Source organism: Haliotis asinina, chromosome 9, assembly GCF_037392515.1.
Source record: "Haliotis asinina isolate JCU_RB_2024 chromosome 9, JCU_Hal_asi_v2, whole genome shotgun sequence".
Lineage (NCBI taxonomy): Eukaryota > Metazoa > Mollusca > Gastropoda > Lepetellida > Haliotidae > Haliotis > Haliotis asinina.
Window position 1 is genome coordinate 46,710,726 of NC_090288.1, and position 14,308 is coordinate 46,725,033.

The following is a 14,308-nucleotide window of genomic DNA, read 5'->3' on the forward strand; positions in this document are numbered from 1 at the left end:
AATGAACCTTTTTCAGAAAGTCACCGTAGCTATGATAATTGCAACTCCAAAACTTATCACTGGTTTATGACACTGGGGGGACAGTCCCACACTAATGATCCCAATGTAAAGCTGTGATTGAATACCGTCCCACCCACAGGTAGTTGGACTGGGTATTGTCCTGGGGAGGTATTCATAACGATTCTAAGAATTTTCTTAACACTAAAGATAAATAGCATGATATAAAGATTTAAAGTAGGATCTTCAGTTGATGTTTAGCAAACATAATGATAAAGGTACCACTTTAGCTTAAAATCTTATCATCCTCGACATCTCCAGGGTGTATGGATCTCCACTATACCCAGGATGCATGGCTTGCTATTCATCCAACCAGGTGCCTATGCTGGGAAGTCAGCAAACCAATCACAACCCGTATTCACTTTTTAAATTATCTAACTCATGAAATTGGCAATAGAAACCATGCAGTCATTCTCTGGCAGAGGTAAAAGAAGTCCTTGTATATAATTTTTTTTAAAGTTTCGGATTTATCAATCTGTCTGTCTGTCACAATGACAGCCAATATCTTTGTCAACACTGGTAAATTTGTTTGTAACAATGACTTAGCTGATTGGCTACTGTGGGAATGTACAACCAGCAAAGGGAGGTGATAAAATTATTGGGCCAGCACATAGATGCATCCAGGGTATACAAGTGGAAACGTATCCAAACGTATACACTTGAGATATCGTGGATGAAAATCTCACGTGACCTCCAACAAATAAGATACTTGACTACAATGTCATTGTACAGTCCTACAAAATTTGTAACACTTAGGTCTTCATGATAAACTGATAACATTTGTCAAATTATGCAACAAATGAAAATAACAACATCATGTGAACTGTCAAAATTTAATGGTCACTCACAGCGTCAACAGATAAGTCCACATACAAAAGTGATTCATTTGACGTCTATTAATTCCTCCAAAATAGACATTCAAACCCACAAAATATTAAGCACTGGGTAGAATATTTAGCATGTTCAAATAATTCACAATGCAGGATAAGATGCAAACCTGGAGTACTTCACAAAGACATGTGCCAATCAGTTCAACAAGTCTGACCACCCAATCCTGTCAGTCACATCTTACAACAACTGCTGAAGATCAATTCTAATCCTGTCTCCACAGGTTCCAGCTATTTACATTTCAAACGTAAGTCTTGGGTACAGAAATCTGAAAACAAAACATTAAATTCTTATCCTCACCTGGATATGTTCTCATGAAGCCAGCTTGACTGCCAAAATACTGCCACAAGATCTCTGGGTCCTTTCTGTAGTTCTCCTCGAACACCTTGTCCAGCTGAGCGGTCCAGTTGAGTCCATTGAGAATCTCCAGATCTGAAATACACCAATACACATCATCAGTTCAAGGGCTCAACTCCTAATATGTTTCAGCAATAATTCATGTTGCAATGTTGTCATTACTAATATACTCATATTTCTGTCAGATCAATCCTGTCACATTGTCTACACGAGCCGGAATTACTTTTGGTAAATGCATAACAATAATTTTTTAACCTTTGATTTCTGTATGCACATTTTACACATGCTTTGTGTGTTCTTATTTTTTTTCAACAGTTTTGATAAATGGACATTTTGTTTACTTTCATCTTGTCTTTAGGCCAGATCGATTTTATGTCTTGTGTTTCAGATTTTTGTCCTCAAAAAACCTAAGGAAAACAACTAAATAAAAAAATCACCAGGGCAAGTAATATTCCGTTAAACACTAAAACCATGCTTTTACTTTCCCCAATTTATGAAATATATATGGGACATAATTCAACCAAAAATTTACTCATAACTTTACACTTTCATCCAACAAAACTACTTGATTATATTTTTTGAACGGGGAAAATTCATTTAAATTATTTTTGTTTTTCTTGTAAAAATACAACCGGCAGATCTATAAAACAAGAAATAAAATTGATGTGGCCTTAGTCACTTGTTAAACCAAATCTGTCAAGATGTAAAAATCAAGAAACAAAACTGATCTGTCTTCAGTCACATCAAACACATTCTCATTTACAAAACAGGATTGATTATTACAAACAAAATAATGAATATTACTGTCATGCAAAGCAAAATACAGCCAACAATCATAACCAATCATAACCAATCGTAAACACATTGCTTTCCAAAGTAACTCTATTGAATGATAGATCAATATTGACAAATGGACAAAGTGATGGATTATTGTGTGAACAAACGTGAAGACTTCACAAAAAACATTATTTTATTTTCGATTTAGGATCCCATTTTTGGAGATAATTTTACCACACAGATTTCATGTTCCGTGATGCGACTCTTTAAATTCGTCATTTACGTCATTTCACTCAAAAACAACTCCATTATATTTCATCAGTTCTTCTAGAAATCAACATCACTCAATTTCATGACATAAACTTCAGTAACACAGATCACGCCTACAACATGAAATCAGCTCTCCCAAAAACGGCAAAGAATGGGAAAGACAAGCCCTATAATGATGCACTGCACCTTGGAGACATCATGTTTTATTCATGACCAGCATTACAAACAACGCAATCAAGTCCTTATCATGTCAATTTCAAATTCGTTAAAAAGCAGCACACTGCTCGTCAATTTCACATTTTCAGAAATGTGTAGGTATCACCAGCTGATCACTGCTGTACGCAGCCAAGCAGATCAAGCATGATCTATCATTGATGAGCTTGGATGGAACATGATTAAGAAATCAATATCGCTTGTATATATTATCATGAACACTCATGCTATTGCGGTTTGATATGTGAGACTAGCTAGGAACTGTCTATGCTAATCATGCTAGGCTCAAACAGGACTAATACTAAGAGGTGGGAATTGAAATGGTGTTGACACACAACAGGGAGTTCACCTTGTAACCTTTGAAATGCTTTAGGCTAGGAGGATTTAATTCAGTAGCTGCCAAAAATCAATATAGTTTGACTGGAATTGTTTTCAGGCAATGAGAGAGGCTTAGGCAGAAGAAAGATGTAATGCATGTTGTTTTTTTTCATGTTTTGTTGTTTTTCTCTAAAAAACTTTGAAAGAGTTGAAATCTTGTTGCTACTTTCACATTCATTACATGTGCGATTCTGTGCTGGCTATTTGGCTTTAACAACCTGCATGACGAAATAGATCTAGCTCTTGCATAGAGTTTATAGTTCACCTCACTTTGTGAAAGATTTCCAAGATAACAGACCTAATTGTATACAGACCAACTGGCATACTGTTCAGACATTTGGTGCAGAGGAAGAAGAACAAATAGATAGGTAGAGTCAGAGGCACAGAGTGAATTAATAAAGTTTTGCGCTGCACACAGCAATATTCCAGCTACATGGCGACTGTCTGTAAATAACTGAGTGTGGATGAGACAATCCAGAGATCAACAGTTGAGCACAGATCTATGCAATTGGGATATGATAATATGCACCCATGACCACCTGATCCTGTTAGTCGCCCCTCATGGCAAGCATGGGGTGCTGATGATCAATTTTAACTCTGATCTTCACAGGGTGAGAGACACAGAGAGAGAGAGTGAGCAGGAAGACAGGGAGAGAAGGAGTTTGAGGCAAAGAGAGACAGAGAGAAAGGGTGATACAGAATCACATGTGTCAACCATTATCATCTCTTACAACAAGCATTGGTTGCTGAAGACCAGTTCTAACCCAGTGCTTCATGGGTCTGGTGTTATATGACCAAGGAGGGACATCGACTTTCACAATTCAATCTATTCCAAAGTTAACTCAAACTGAGCTTCAGATAACCTCAGGGTATCAATTAACGATAGATTCCACAGTATCCTCAGCTAAACACTTCGAGTACACGAAAATGCCATGATCTCTCAAGTACACAACTGAATGAGTGAGTGGGCTCTACACCATCCTCAGCAATATTCCAGCAATATCATGTTTGGCGATACGAGATATAGGCTTCATACACTGTACCTATGTGTTGAATCAAATCCAGGTTTTCACAATTAATCACCAGGCTCCCCACTTGTAGAACATTGTCTTGGTATTCTTCAGTCGACTCCCAGTTATCTTACTGATGTTATCTGCTCTCACTTTGTATGTTTGTATGCTTAGGGTGGAACATTTTACTTTATCATCCAAAACTGTGTTCCACAGGTGCTATTGCTTGTGTGAGATCTGGTGATATCTCCTGGGAGATAGTTTTGACAGTGGATTTTCTACAATGCCTTGACAATGCTATGACGTCATGAAGTTGATGACATCACAATGCTATGATATCACTGCACTGCAAATCTAATAGCAGTACTGTGTTCAGAGGTGTACATTTCTCAGTGAAGAATGATTTTTTATGATAAAAACAAGTTCCGATACTACCGATACTAATTATATCAACACTCATTGATAAAGGTAAAAATATTCTCGGCAAACCTTGGCTACCTGTTACTTTATCAACTTGTGTTGATAGATTTGATAGCAATAGACACTTGAGTGAGATTCTCTATTTCATTAACACGATCAACACTATCTTTAAGACATCTAAATTCCATGTGACTGTGTGTGATCCGCCACCTCCTCTAAACTTTTGCTGATAAAGAACTCTAATTTCATTGACGTAAATTGTGACACAATACGTCTAATTCATATGTACAGCTTCTGGATCGATTAATCAATGATTGTCAAACAATCCCCACGCAAATTTTTACAACCCCAAGCTAAATGGTATAAATTTCACAGGTATAAATTTCAACACAGTATGTACAACTCATATGTAAAGCTTACAGATCACATGAAGAATGATTGACGAACAATTCCCACCCAAATAAATTTCAACACAATGTGCATGACTCAGATGTAAGCTTCCGGACTAACGGATCAGCCAAATACTCCAAAACTACCCACCTAAACTTTTACTGACCCCAAAGTCAATCTTTCCTGACATTATAAGTTGAAACACAACACGTTTCATCGATACACTGCAATACTGTCATGCTGCTTTCAGTCATGACAATGACATGACCTACTTATGTATTGAATGTGTGACCCGCCTACTGTGTGTGCTGTGTCATAGTCACAGGTGCTGCCACAACAAACGGGGAATGACGTCAGGGACGTGATGGTGGCACTGTCAATACTAGTCTGAACCACATCATAAATACATAAGAAACATATTTTATGTGACATGGCGCATGAAATGTTTAGATTATTACTAACTGAGGTGAAGGGGCTTTGATGGTACCTACAAGATGCTGTATCAGTGTGTGTGTGTCTGTCTGAGTCAGTATCTGTCTGTCTGTCTGTCTGTCTGTCTGTCTGTCTGTGTCAGTGCATCTCTACGTAATTGTTTGTTGTTTAATGCTATATTCAACAATATTCTAGCTATTTGGCAGCAATCTGTAAATATTTGAGTCTGGTCCAGACAATCCAGTCGTCAACATCACCAAAGTTGACCTACGCAATTGGGTTGTTTGGTTGTTCACCTCAACACTCGCCACTACTCCAGCTATATGGCAGCAGTCTGTAAATGATCAAGTCTGAACCAGACAATCCTGTTTTCAGTATAACGGACATCAATCTATACGATTGAGATACAATGATATGTGTCAAAACAAGTTTGTAAGCCCGACCAGAAGCTCACGTCAGTCGCCTCTTACAACAAAAAAGAAGACCAATTCTAACCTGGATCTTCACAGGTTGTATGTGTCTATGTGTCTGTGTTTGTGTGTGCCTATGTGTCTGTCAGTCTGTCATGCAGAGTCAGTGTCAATTTCTGCAAGGTGACTGCACTAAATTGAGTTTTCTTTTCATAGCCTACAATTAACAAATGCTAAAGACACAATGTCATGCTTTTCAGACAATATTTTGGACTTATGTAATGATACATATATTTGGGCTTAGCTTCCCTTTTATACAATAAATGACATATTATCCCATACAACTTGACTGAAATCAATAACTGAACTTCACGGTGAGCAGCTTCCAAACAGGTGACACTTGCCATATACAGAACGTAAATGATTGCTCTGTAGATTGAAAACAGTCGTAGGCTGTGTTGTCGGTGTTTGTCGAACTGGTCTCGATTACAGGGTGTTCATAAGGAGCATTCCAGTGGACATAGCTCCATGAGGTTCACTTGAAATGAAGTTCAGTAGGAAGAGGACGCAAGAGTCAATTTAACGCAATATTGATTACTTAATCAAACATTTAATTTCACATTGTAATCTGAACCCATATTTTTTTCAGAATACATTATATCATATCTTTGATGGGGGCTGATAGTGTTAATGAGAGAAATGCAATATTGATTTTTTGAGAACAGTGGTTGTGACAGTGTGCCTTTAAGCGACTCGAGATCAGGTGGTATGAAAATATTTGAACACCTGTGGCAAAGACCTCTCCTGAGACAAAATCTTGTAAAATCAAAGGTCATCAATCATATGAACACCTTGACCACTGACCTAACCTGTATTTGCACTGGATTTGCAACCACCTGACCGTTTCCTGGTCCAAGGAAATTCAAAACGTTCATGGACATTAACTTGATAACCATTTCTCCACTGTTAAATAACAGCAAAGAGATTCTCAGTGAGTTCTATCTCTCAGTGAACTGTCACATGACAAGAGGTCAGATTTATTTGAGGAAAGGTTTGCAAGGCAGGAAGAAACTGATCACATGCAACTTCAGGCCTATCAAATAAAGCTTTCCCTCTGCGCAAAACATCGCAGAAAAATCGAAACGAATTGTGGAAACACAAACATATTACAGTAAAAATAGCAACAAATGACTATGAAACAGCAACAATTTTTGTATCAGTGAACTTTCACCTCAACTGTGCATGCGCATTACTATACACACTTCTTTCAAATTTCCATGCAACCATGAATCATCTTGCATAGAAAAAATATTCACTATGTTGAAATACTGCTGTCAATCATTTCATACAAATAGGAAGTTAACTAAACAAGTGTGCATACATGTATCATGATGACAAATGACAAATAACACAGTAGAAATACTTTGAAATGGAATGTAGCTTTCGGTCAAGCTGGAAATTGTCAAAAAAGTGGTCAAGACCTCCTCTCCAATGTACACATGTGCAAAATCGAAGTTGCAGGCTATATTTTTTAAATCCTGTTTTAGCGATATAAAATTAACAGTATTACTGTTTCTGTATCGAGGTATTGTGATGCTGTTTCCACGATCAGTGTGGACTATGCATCATTTTTCAGCCCAGTGGGAAGGTTTTCTTTGGTAGGCCTGAACTTAAATCAGAAATATAGTGATAGAGATGAGAGGACAGCAGCCTTAACAGTAGCATCATCTACCATACTAGCACTCATCCAGGCTATCCCCATATACATTGTAGACTAAATACAGTCAGGAGACACACATCCAATGCTTCTAATGTTATGTAAGTGCAAGAAAACCATTTTGTGACTTTTTATTTATATGTAATTATTTTTTTCGACTTGAATCAGTTTGGTTTAATGCTTTTTGCATTATCACTGTGGGGAACACCAAAAGTGGGCTTCACACATTGTACCAATGTAGAGAACTGAACCCTGTCTTTACAGGGGTTCAAAATATGTGTAAAGCTACTTGCCACACGGCAAGTGACTTCAAGAAAGTTACTTGCCCTGACCAATTTTACATTTGCCCTGATTTTATTATATAATCATGATGATTAATAATGAAAGAATAACTCAACATGGTATTTGATGTTAATGTCTACTGGACTATTTATCGAAAATTGATAAATAGGAAAGAAAGAAATTCTACTTTATCATCATTGCAAAATTTAATGGCTACATTTCGAGCAGATATTGAATGAAATACAAGTTTATTTGCAATTTGAAACCATAAGTAGCAATTATCTTGTAGCCCATGGACAAGTAAGGTACCACTGTTTGATCGCCCAAAATGAAAACAGACTTGTCCCAGGCATCAGGGAATGGATTGTTTAACCCTTGCTTCGACATGTCGACCAACTGATATTAAATCACTAGGCTCGCTACATCCCCATTTCGATATAATTATGACAACACTGGAATGAGCCAGCTGGGTTCTAGCATCACTGTTATTATTGTTACCGTTATACCAGGCATCACCTCATGCTGGGATGAAGGGAGGCTGTGAGGATGATGGTTTTAGGATCATTGTGGCAATCCTTGTACACTTACATATCTACACCAAAATCAGCAGATCCTGCACAGCTAAGGGGTACAAACATGAACAATTTGGGATTGATATTCATTCATGTTTGTTTATCCACTCGTCACTCCCAAAACACAGGTTTTGATTCCTGACATGTGTGCAATGTGTGAAGCCCATTTCTGATGCCCCCCGTGGTGATATTCATGGAATACTGCTAAATGTGGCGTACAACTAAACACACTCACTCACTCTGTTTCCACGACACCTAAGGAAACAAATTCTGCACAGTGACACGACTGAGCCACTATCCCATTTAGTCTGATATCCCAGCTAGGGCAACTGTGCAATGAGAATGCTGCTCTTCTCAGTCATTAATATGTAACACACCAAAAAAATCCCACTAACACTAATTACTATGAAACTTCATAATCAAAATGAGTTTTGCAGCATTTACATGGCATACACATTGAAACGTGCCAGCTGATGGACAGGTCCCATGACTGTACATTCACTGACAAATCGACACAGACAGTTTAAAAATACATATAGCACTCACAAATCTGCAAGAATGTAACAGTAAAGCATCAAGTTACCATGGCACCACAACGACGCCATGACCCATATGAATGAAACCTAACCATGCACAATGGAAATGTTGAAATGAAACCCTCTAGCGGTATCAATTTGTGGTGTTGCTGATATCATGCTTGTCAGTCAAAAACAAGGCAGATGCTTTACTGTACTTGGTACAACAACGAACTAAACATAAAGTGACAGTGTTCGAAATACAAGTCTTGTATGATGTGCTGGTTTTCTAATTCTAAGTGCCTGTTATAGGGGACAATATAAGCACATAACACCATCTCATGAAATAATATGAATATTCATATCTACATTCTGAATTGATGATTGTAATTATTTATATAAATTTATATTATAAATAATTCAACATTCCAAATTCAAAACAATTTTACGATCCAAATTTTACAATAACCACTGAAACATGATCACCCAGCAACAATGTCCCTTTTAAACCTTTCTGTGCCGAATATTTTCTTCATATTGATACTGTATAATCATTATGAGTAGTTCAGCATGTTTAGTACATTTACATTAAATATCATATTATTTTTATAGGAATATGATGACCCATATTTTAAGAGATTATAAACAAAGATTATACACTTTTCGAACACTGCTCTTGTCTACCAGACAGAAGCGAAATGTCAAGTACCTCTTGCAGTTTTGTGAATCAACATCGTGCAACAAACGACTGCAAAATAGGAATAAAAGTATCAATGAAAATCCTGTCAAAACCTGGATTATCAACATCCACACAAAAAGGCACAACACACTGAATAAGCCCCTACTGGCTTGAAATGAGTCATTAAACAGTAAAGGGAGTTTGGACAATAACTCAAGTAAAAGAACAGGGTAAAGATTCTGCATGACACATTGCTTCCACTTCACAATTAGATTGTGATAAGGAAACACACCACAAAATTAGCATTTTGCATCCTTGTTGCATCAAAGAATTCTCTAAAGCAGCCTTCACACTACAAACTACAGTTTGACAACACATGTTGTCAAGTTCATGTTGTCAAACTTGAGTTTGAGACTGTGAACATTCCAACTACTTGCCACCAACAGCATTTTCAGAGTTGTCAAACTGTTGTTGAAAATAGGATCAGTCTCCATCCTCAACAACTTTTCTATCAAACTTTTGAAGTGCTTTGACATGTGACGTGTTGTCTTCAGAAATGACCAATCGCAGTCAATGATTGGTCACACTACAGCACCAATAGAGAGACATGGCACTCAAATGACACAATAGTTTGACAACATGTGTTTGACATGTGAAAGCACGATTTTGATAAGTTTTAAAATTTCAACAACATGTGTTGTGAAACATTAGTTTGCTGTGTGAAGGCCGTTAAAAATGAATACTACAAATTGTCATTTTGTTTTGTCAAAATGTTTGCTGTTTACAATTGGTCTATCTATCTGAAGATAATCATGCCTGTGCCAGATAATCCATTGACAGACATCACGTGCATCATTCTTTGCAATTTGGATGCATGGCCCATGTCAGCCATGCTGACCTCCCAATCCTGTCAGTCGTCTCTTATGACAAGCTGAAGACCAGCTCTAGCCTGGTTGCTGAAGACCAGTTCTAGCCTGGATCTTCTTGGATTGGAATTATATCAAGAAGTGAAGCCTTGGTAGTTTCTGGTTCAACACTTCCTACCAACAGACTGGGCATAAAAAATGTTCACATTTTCTTCCTGCGAACTGATGTGTTTTACACGGAGAGACATTTTCACAATTTAGTTATCTATAAAAAAAATCAAAGGCAACTGATAACAAAGGTAGAATCACACTTAGGACAAGGAAGGTGCATAATTCATAGTAACCTAAAGTGGGTCTACAGTCTGCTGGCAAACCTTCAGTTCAAAAACTTAAGCCATGTCCTCCCAGGATGGAAATGTATCGAGAGACTTATATTTAGTTGTTTCCCAGACATTATCATAATTATCTGATTCACTTATTCATTGATTTAAACACCTCTCTGATAGAAGATCTGAAGCATCCTACATAGATATGGAACGTCCAGTTTCAATAAAGAATGTGTTCGATAGGCAGTTCAATGTCCACTTTTGAAAAGGCAATTTTGCTTGATTTTGGTACTGCTTACGTGAAATGGTTTGTTTAAATAAAACCCTAACGTCCATAGGAATTAGTGTCATTGGAATGTCATAGAGCTTGGCATAAGAGTTGAGTATGGTTTTAGGCCACTTTTCGCAATCTTCCAGAAATATCAAGGCACTGATACAAAAAATGGACTTTACAAATTGTACCCATGTGGGGTATCGAAAATGAGTCTTCAGCATGACAAGCGAATGCTTTAGAAACAAGGCTACCCCATTACCCTTGCTTGGGCTAAACAAGTATCAACGACATACTGAAGCAGCCTTGATTATTCACATTCAGAACTGGTAATGCAGATCTTGCTTTGAGATTCAGACAAAATGCTTTGCTCACTTGTACCAAGAATTTAGAATCCTTGACACTAGTAACAGTAACTGCCTGATCAGAGTACAAGAGTGAGTTTACTTTTACACAATATTTCAGCAACATCACGGCAGGGAATAAAACCATGAGTAATCACACTGTGGGGAATCGAACTCGGGTGTTCTGCGTGATAAACAAACGCTTCAATCACTGCGCACGTGATCAGAAGGTTCACCCAACACAACCTGCTACTGAGGGTCTTCAGTGCTTCATGCAGAGAGGTATTCTATCACAGCACAAGTGATCAGATATCACACAAAGACCAGACCAGTCATATTTATCTATTTTCCAGCCAAGATCCTGGACATCTAAAGAGACCACTCCAATTACAAATCAACAATTACATTACGACAAGCGAAAGTTCAAAAGAATACATAACAAAAGTATGTCTGCCAAAAATATTCCGGTATCATTACTGGAGGCATGTTTCCTCCCACTTTTGCAAAGAAAATTAGATTCAGACAAGATATGACAAAACTGGTCTGTACTGAACATGATTTGATTAGTTTTGTTTCACTGCAGAACTGAAGATATCAAAATCTAATCAAACATACACAGTGAACACACAATATGTACCAAAACATGATACCAAAAATGAAACATAAAATTTCAATAACTGATTTTAAACTTGATACAAAGTGAAAATAACAAACATTTTAATCAAGATTCGAATGCACTAATAATCTAATTGATTTGAACTATCATGATAATCAAATCTATTGTCAAACCAATCATCATGATAATCATGATAATCAAATTGATTTCTGAACTAATAATCACATATCTTTTACACTAATCACAATAATCAATCAATCATATTTCAAATAATAAAGCAATATATGAGAAATCATAGATACGGACATAACATAACAGTAAATTTTACAAAAGTATAAAGAGAGGACATATATTATACTTAGAATTATACCTTCTTGGCAAGTACAGATTCTAGTAACATTTGTTGGGTTTAGTCCCATGCAAGATTCAAACCCACACCAACAGAGTCAGACACCAAATCGCCAGGACAAACAAAGGCAGATCCCCAACCCACTCAGTTATAACATCTGTTTTTGTGCAGGTGATTAAGTGCCTGACTCTGAGGATTCGAATCCCAGATGGGACTCGGCCCAACAAATGTACTGGGAATCTGTACTTACTAAGGAAATGTAATCCCAAACATAACCTTTTACATTTGACCTCTTTCTAAATGGCATTGTCAATTCATACAGAGAGAAGGCTGACGACAGTCTACAAAGGGATGATTAGAGAACATGAAAGTGCCTACCTCCATCGTATATTTCCACAGGAATGTGCACGCTTGAAAAAGAGAAATTGACCTTCTGTTCGAACCTCTCAGTGTATGCTAAAGGTTCGTTCATCATATCCTTTGCATTTTTATATTTGACCTCCTCTTTCTGAAACAAAAAAAAAGATGAGTCAATCACCAGAATTCGACTGAAGGTTATCATTAAAACTTGAGCGTCTTAACAAAACTCCAAACCAAATCTGTCTGTAGTCCTTGCAGGGTTAATGGTGATACACTGTTTAAAAAAAGTTGGGAACCTGATCTTGTAATTTTAATAGGAAGTATAAGTGTTTGAAAACGTTTCAAAGACAGACATCTTGTGATCACACAACCATTTCTCTTTATCACCCCTAAACACAATGCATGGGATGCACATGCATAACCTACTAGCCTCATATACATGCATGGTGTGTCTTTCTTGATTTTGACTGTCTTCAAGAATGTCAATAAATCACTGTAGACCATTAATTTTGATGATCATTTTGCATTGGACACTTGCTAGTGTTTAATTCTATCCACCTATTGTTTGAAAACAAAAATTGTGCACATGCAAATTTCATGTCATACACTGATCATTTTTCAAGATTGATTATTGTATAAACAACTATATGGTCATAAGGAAGTGCAGGTGCATATGCAAATTTCATGTCATACACTGATACCTTTTCAAGAGTGATTATTGTGCAAACAGCCATAAGGACGTGCAGATGGTGATACATTTTCAAAAGATTCATCGTCCCTCTTGGATTCCACGGCAAATTTTTAAGATTTCAGTGGCAAATTTAAGGAAACTCTGCACCCTATTTTTCAATATTCTGCAAAACAGAATACATCAGTTTTAGCAATATTCCAGTAATATCATAGTGGGGACCCCAGAAATGGGCTTCACACATTGTACCCATGTAGGGAATTGAACCCTGGCCTTCAGTTTGACAAGTGAACACCTTAACCACAAGACTACAATGTCACCCTACAGAAAAATAGCTACACTGCCACAGATTTATCACTGTGCTCAGACTAGACACAAGGTGAGGCTGGTTTGTTGGCTTGTTGCTTAATGCAACATTCAGCAATATTCCAGCAGTAAGGCGATAGTCTGTAAATTATCTGTCTTGACCAGAAAATCCACTCAACAGCATGAGCATCAATCTATGCAAATGGAATATGACGATTTACTGAAGATACTAAACGACCTTCCGTGTAATACACAAGTTTAATAAAAATATGGATATATCATGGAAGCGAGTTTAGTATTCTGTTTATTACTCGCCAACATAAATTGACAGAAACTGAGACAAAATTCACTACAGTGTAATCACTCTCAGCTTTCTTCGAGTCAAACAAGGGCTAGTAAAATTGCAACATCTGCATTAGCATTGTGACGTCACAACTTTGAACCATTTTAACGTCATACGTCAAGCGGTATTACACTAGTGCAATATTGCTGTAAAAATATTACACTGCAGTATCTTCAACGGGTGAGTAATAAATGGGGATATGTCACTTCGTGCAGCAAGCATGGATAACTGAAAACCAACTCCAACCTGGATCTTAACAGGTTAGCAATAGCAAGGGAAGGACTAGTTGATGTAAGTACTGTACTTTGAGCCAATCTGTTTGGATACTTACATTAAGTGAGGAGTCCCAGATATGGCCAGCTGCTGCTTCTTCCGCCTTTTCCACAGAGTTCTATAACAAACAAACAAACATAATCAGAAAATCTTTTCAGTGTCTAGATTTGATGGACAGTGTCAAAAGTCACAATCAGTA

At 37.2% G+C, this 14,308-nt stretch overlaps 1 protein-coding gene across 4 annotated transcripts in view; it reads right to left on the bottom strand.

Annotated features, from left to right (window-relative positions):
* LOC137296861 (voltage-dependent calcium channel subunit alpha-2/delta-2-like) overlaps positions 1-14,308 on the bottom strand; it is a 74,520-nt gene that overhangs the window by 50,585 nt on the left and 9,627 nt on the right. For all 4 annotated transcript variants that reach the window (XM_067828739.1, XM_067828737.1, XM_067828738.1 and 1 more), the window contains exons 5-7: positions 14,168-14,227; positions 12,518-12,647; positions 1,246-1,377 (exon numbers count right to left, since the gene is read on the bottom strand). In XM_067828739.1, the coding sequence (XP_067684840.1) occupies positions 1,246-1,377; positions 12,518-12,647; positions 14,168-14,227 (322 nt within the window). The remainder of the gene's footprint in view (positions 1-1,245; positions 1,378-12,517; positions 12,648-14,167; positions 14,228-14,308) is intronic.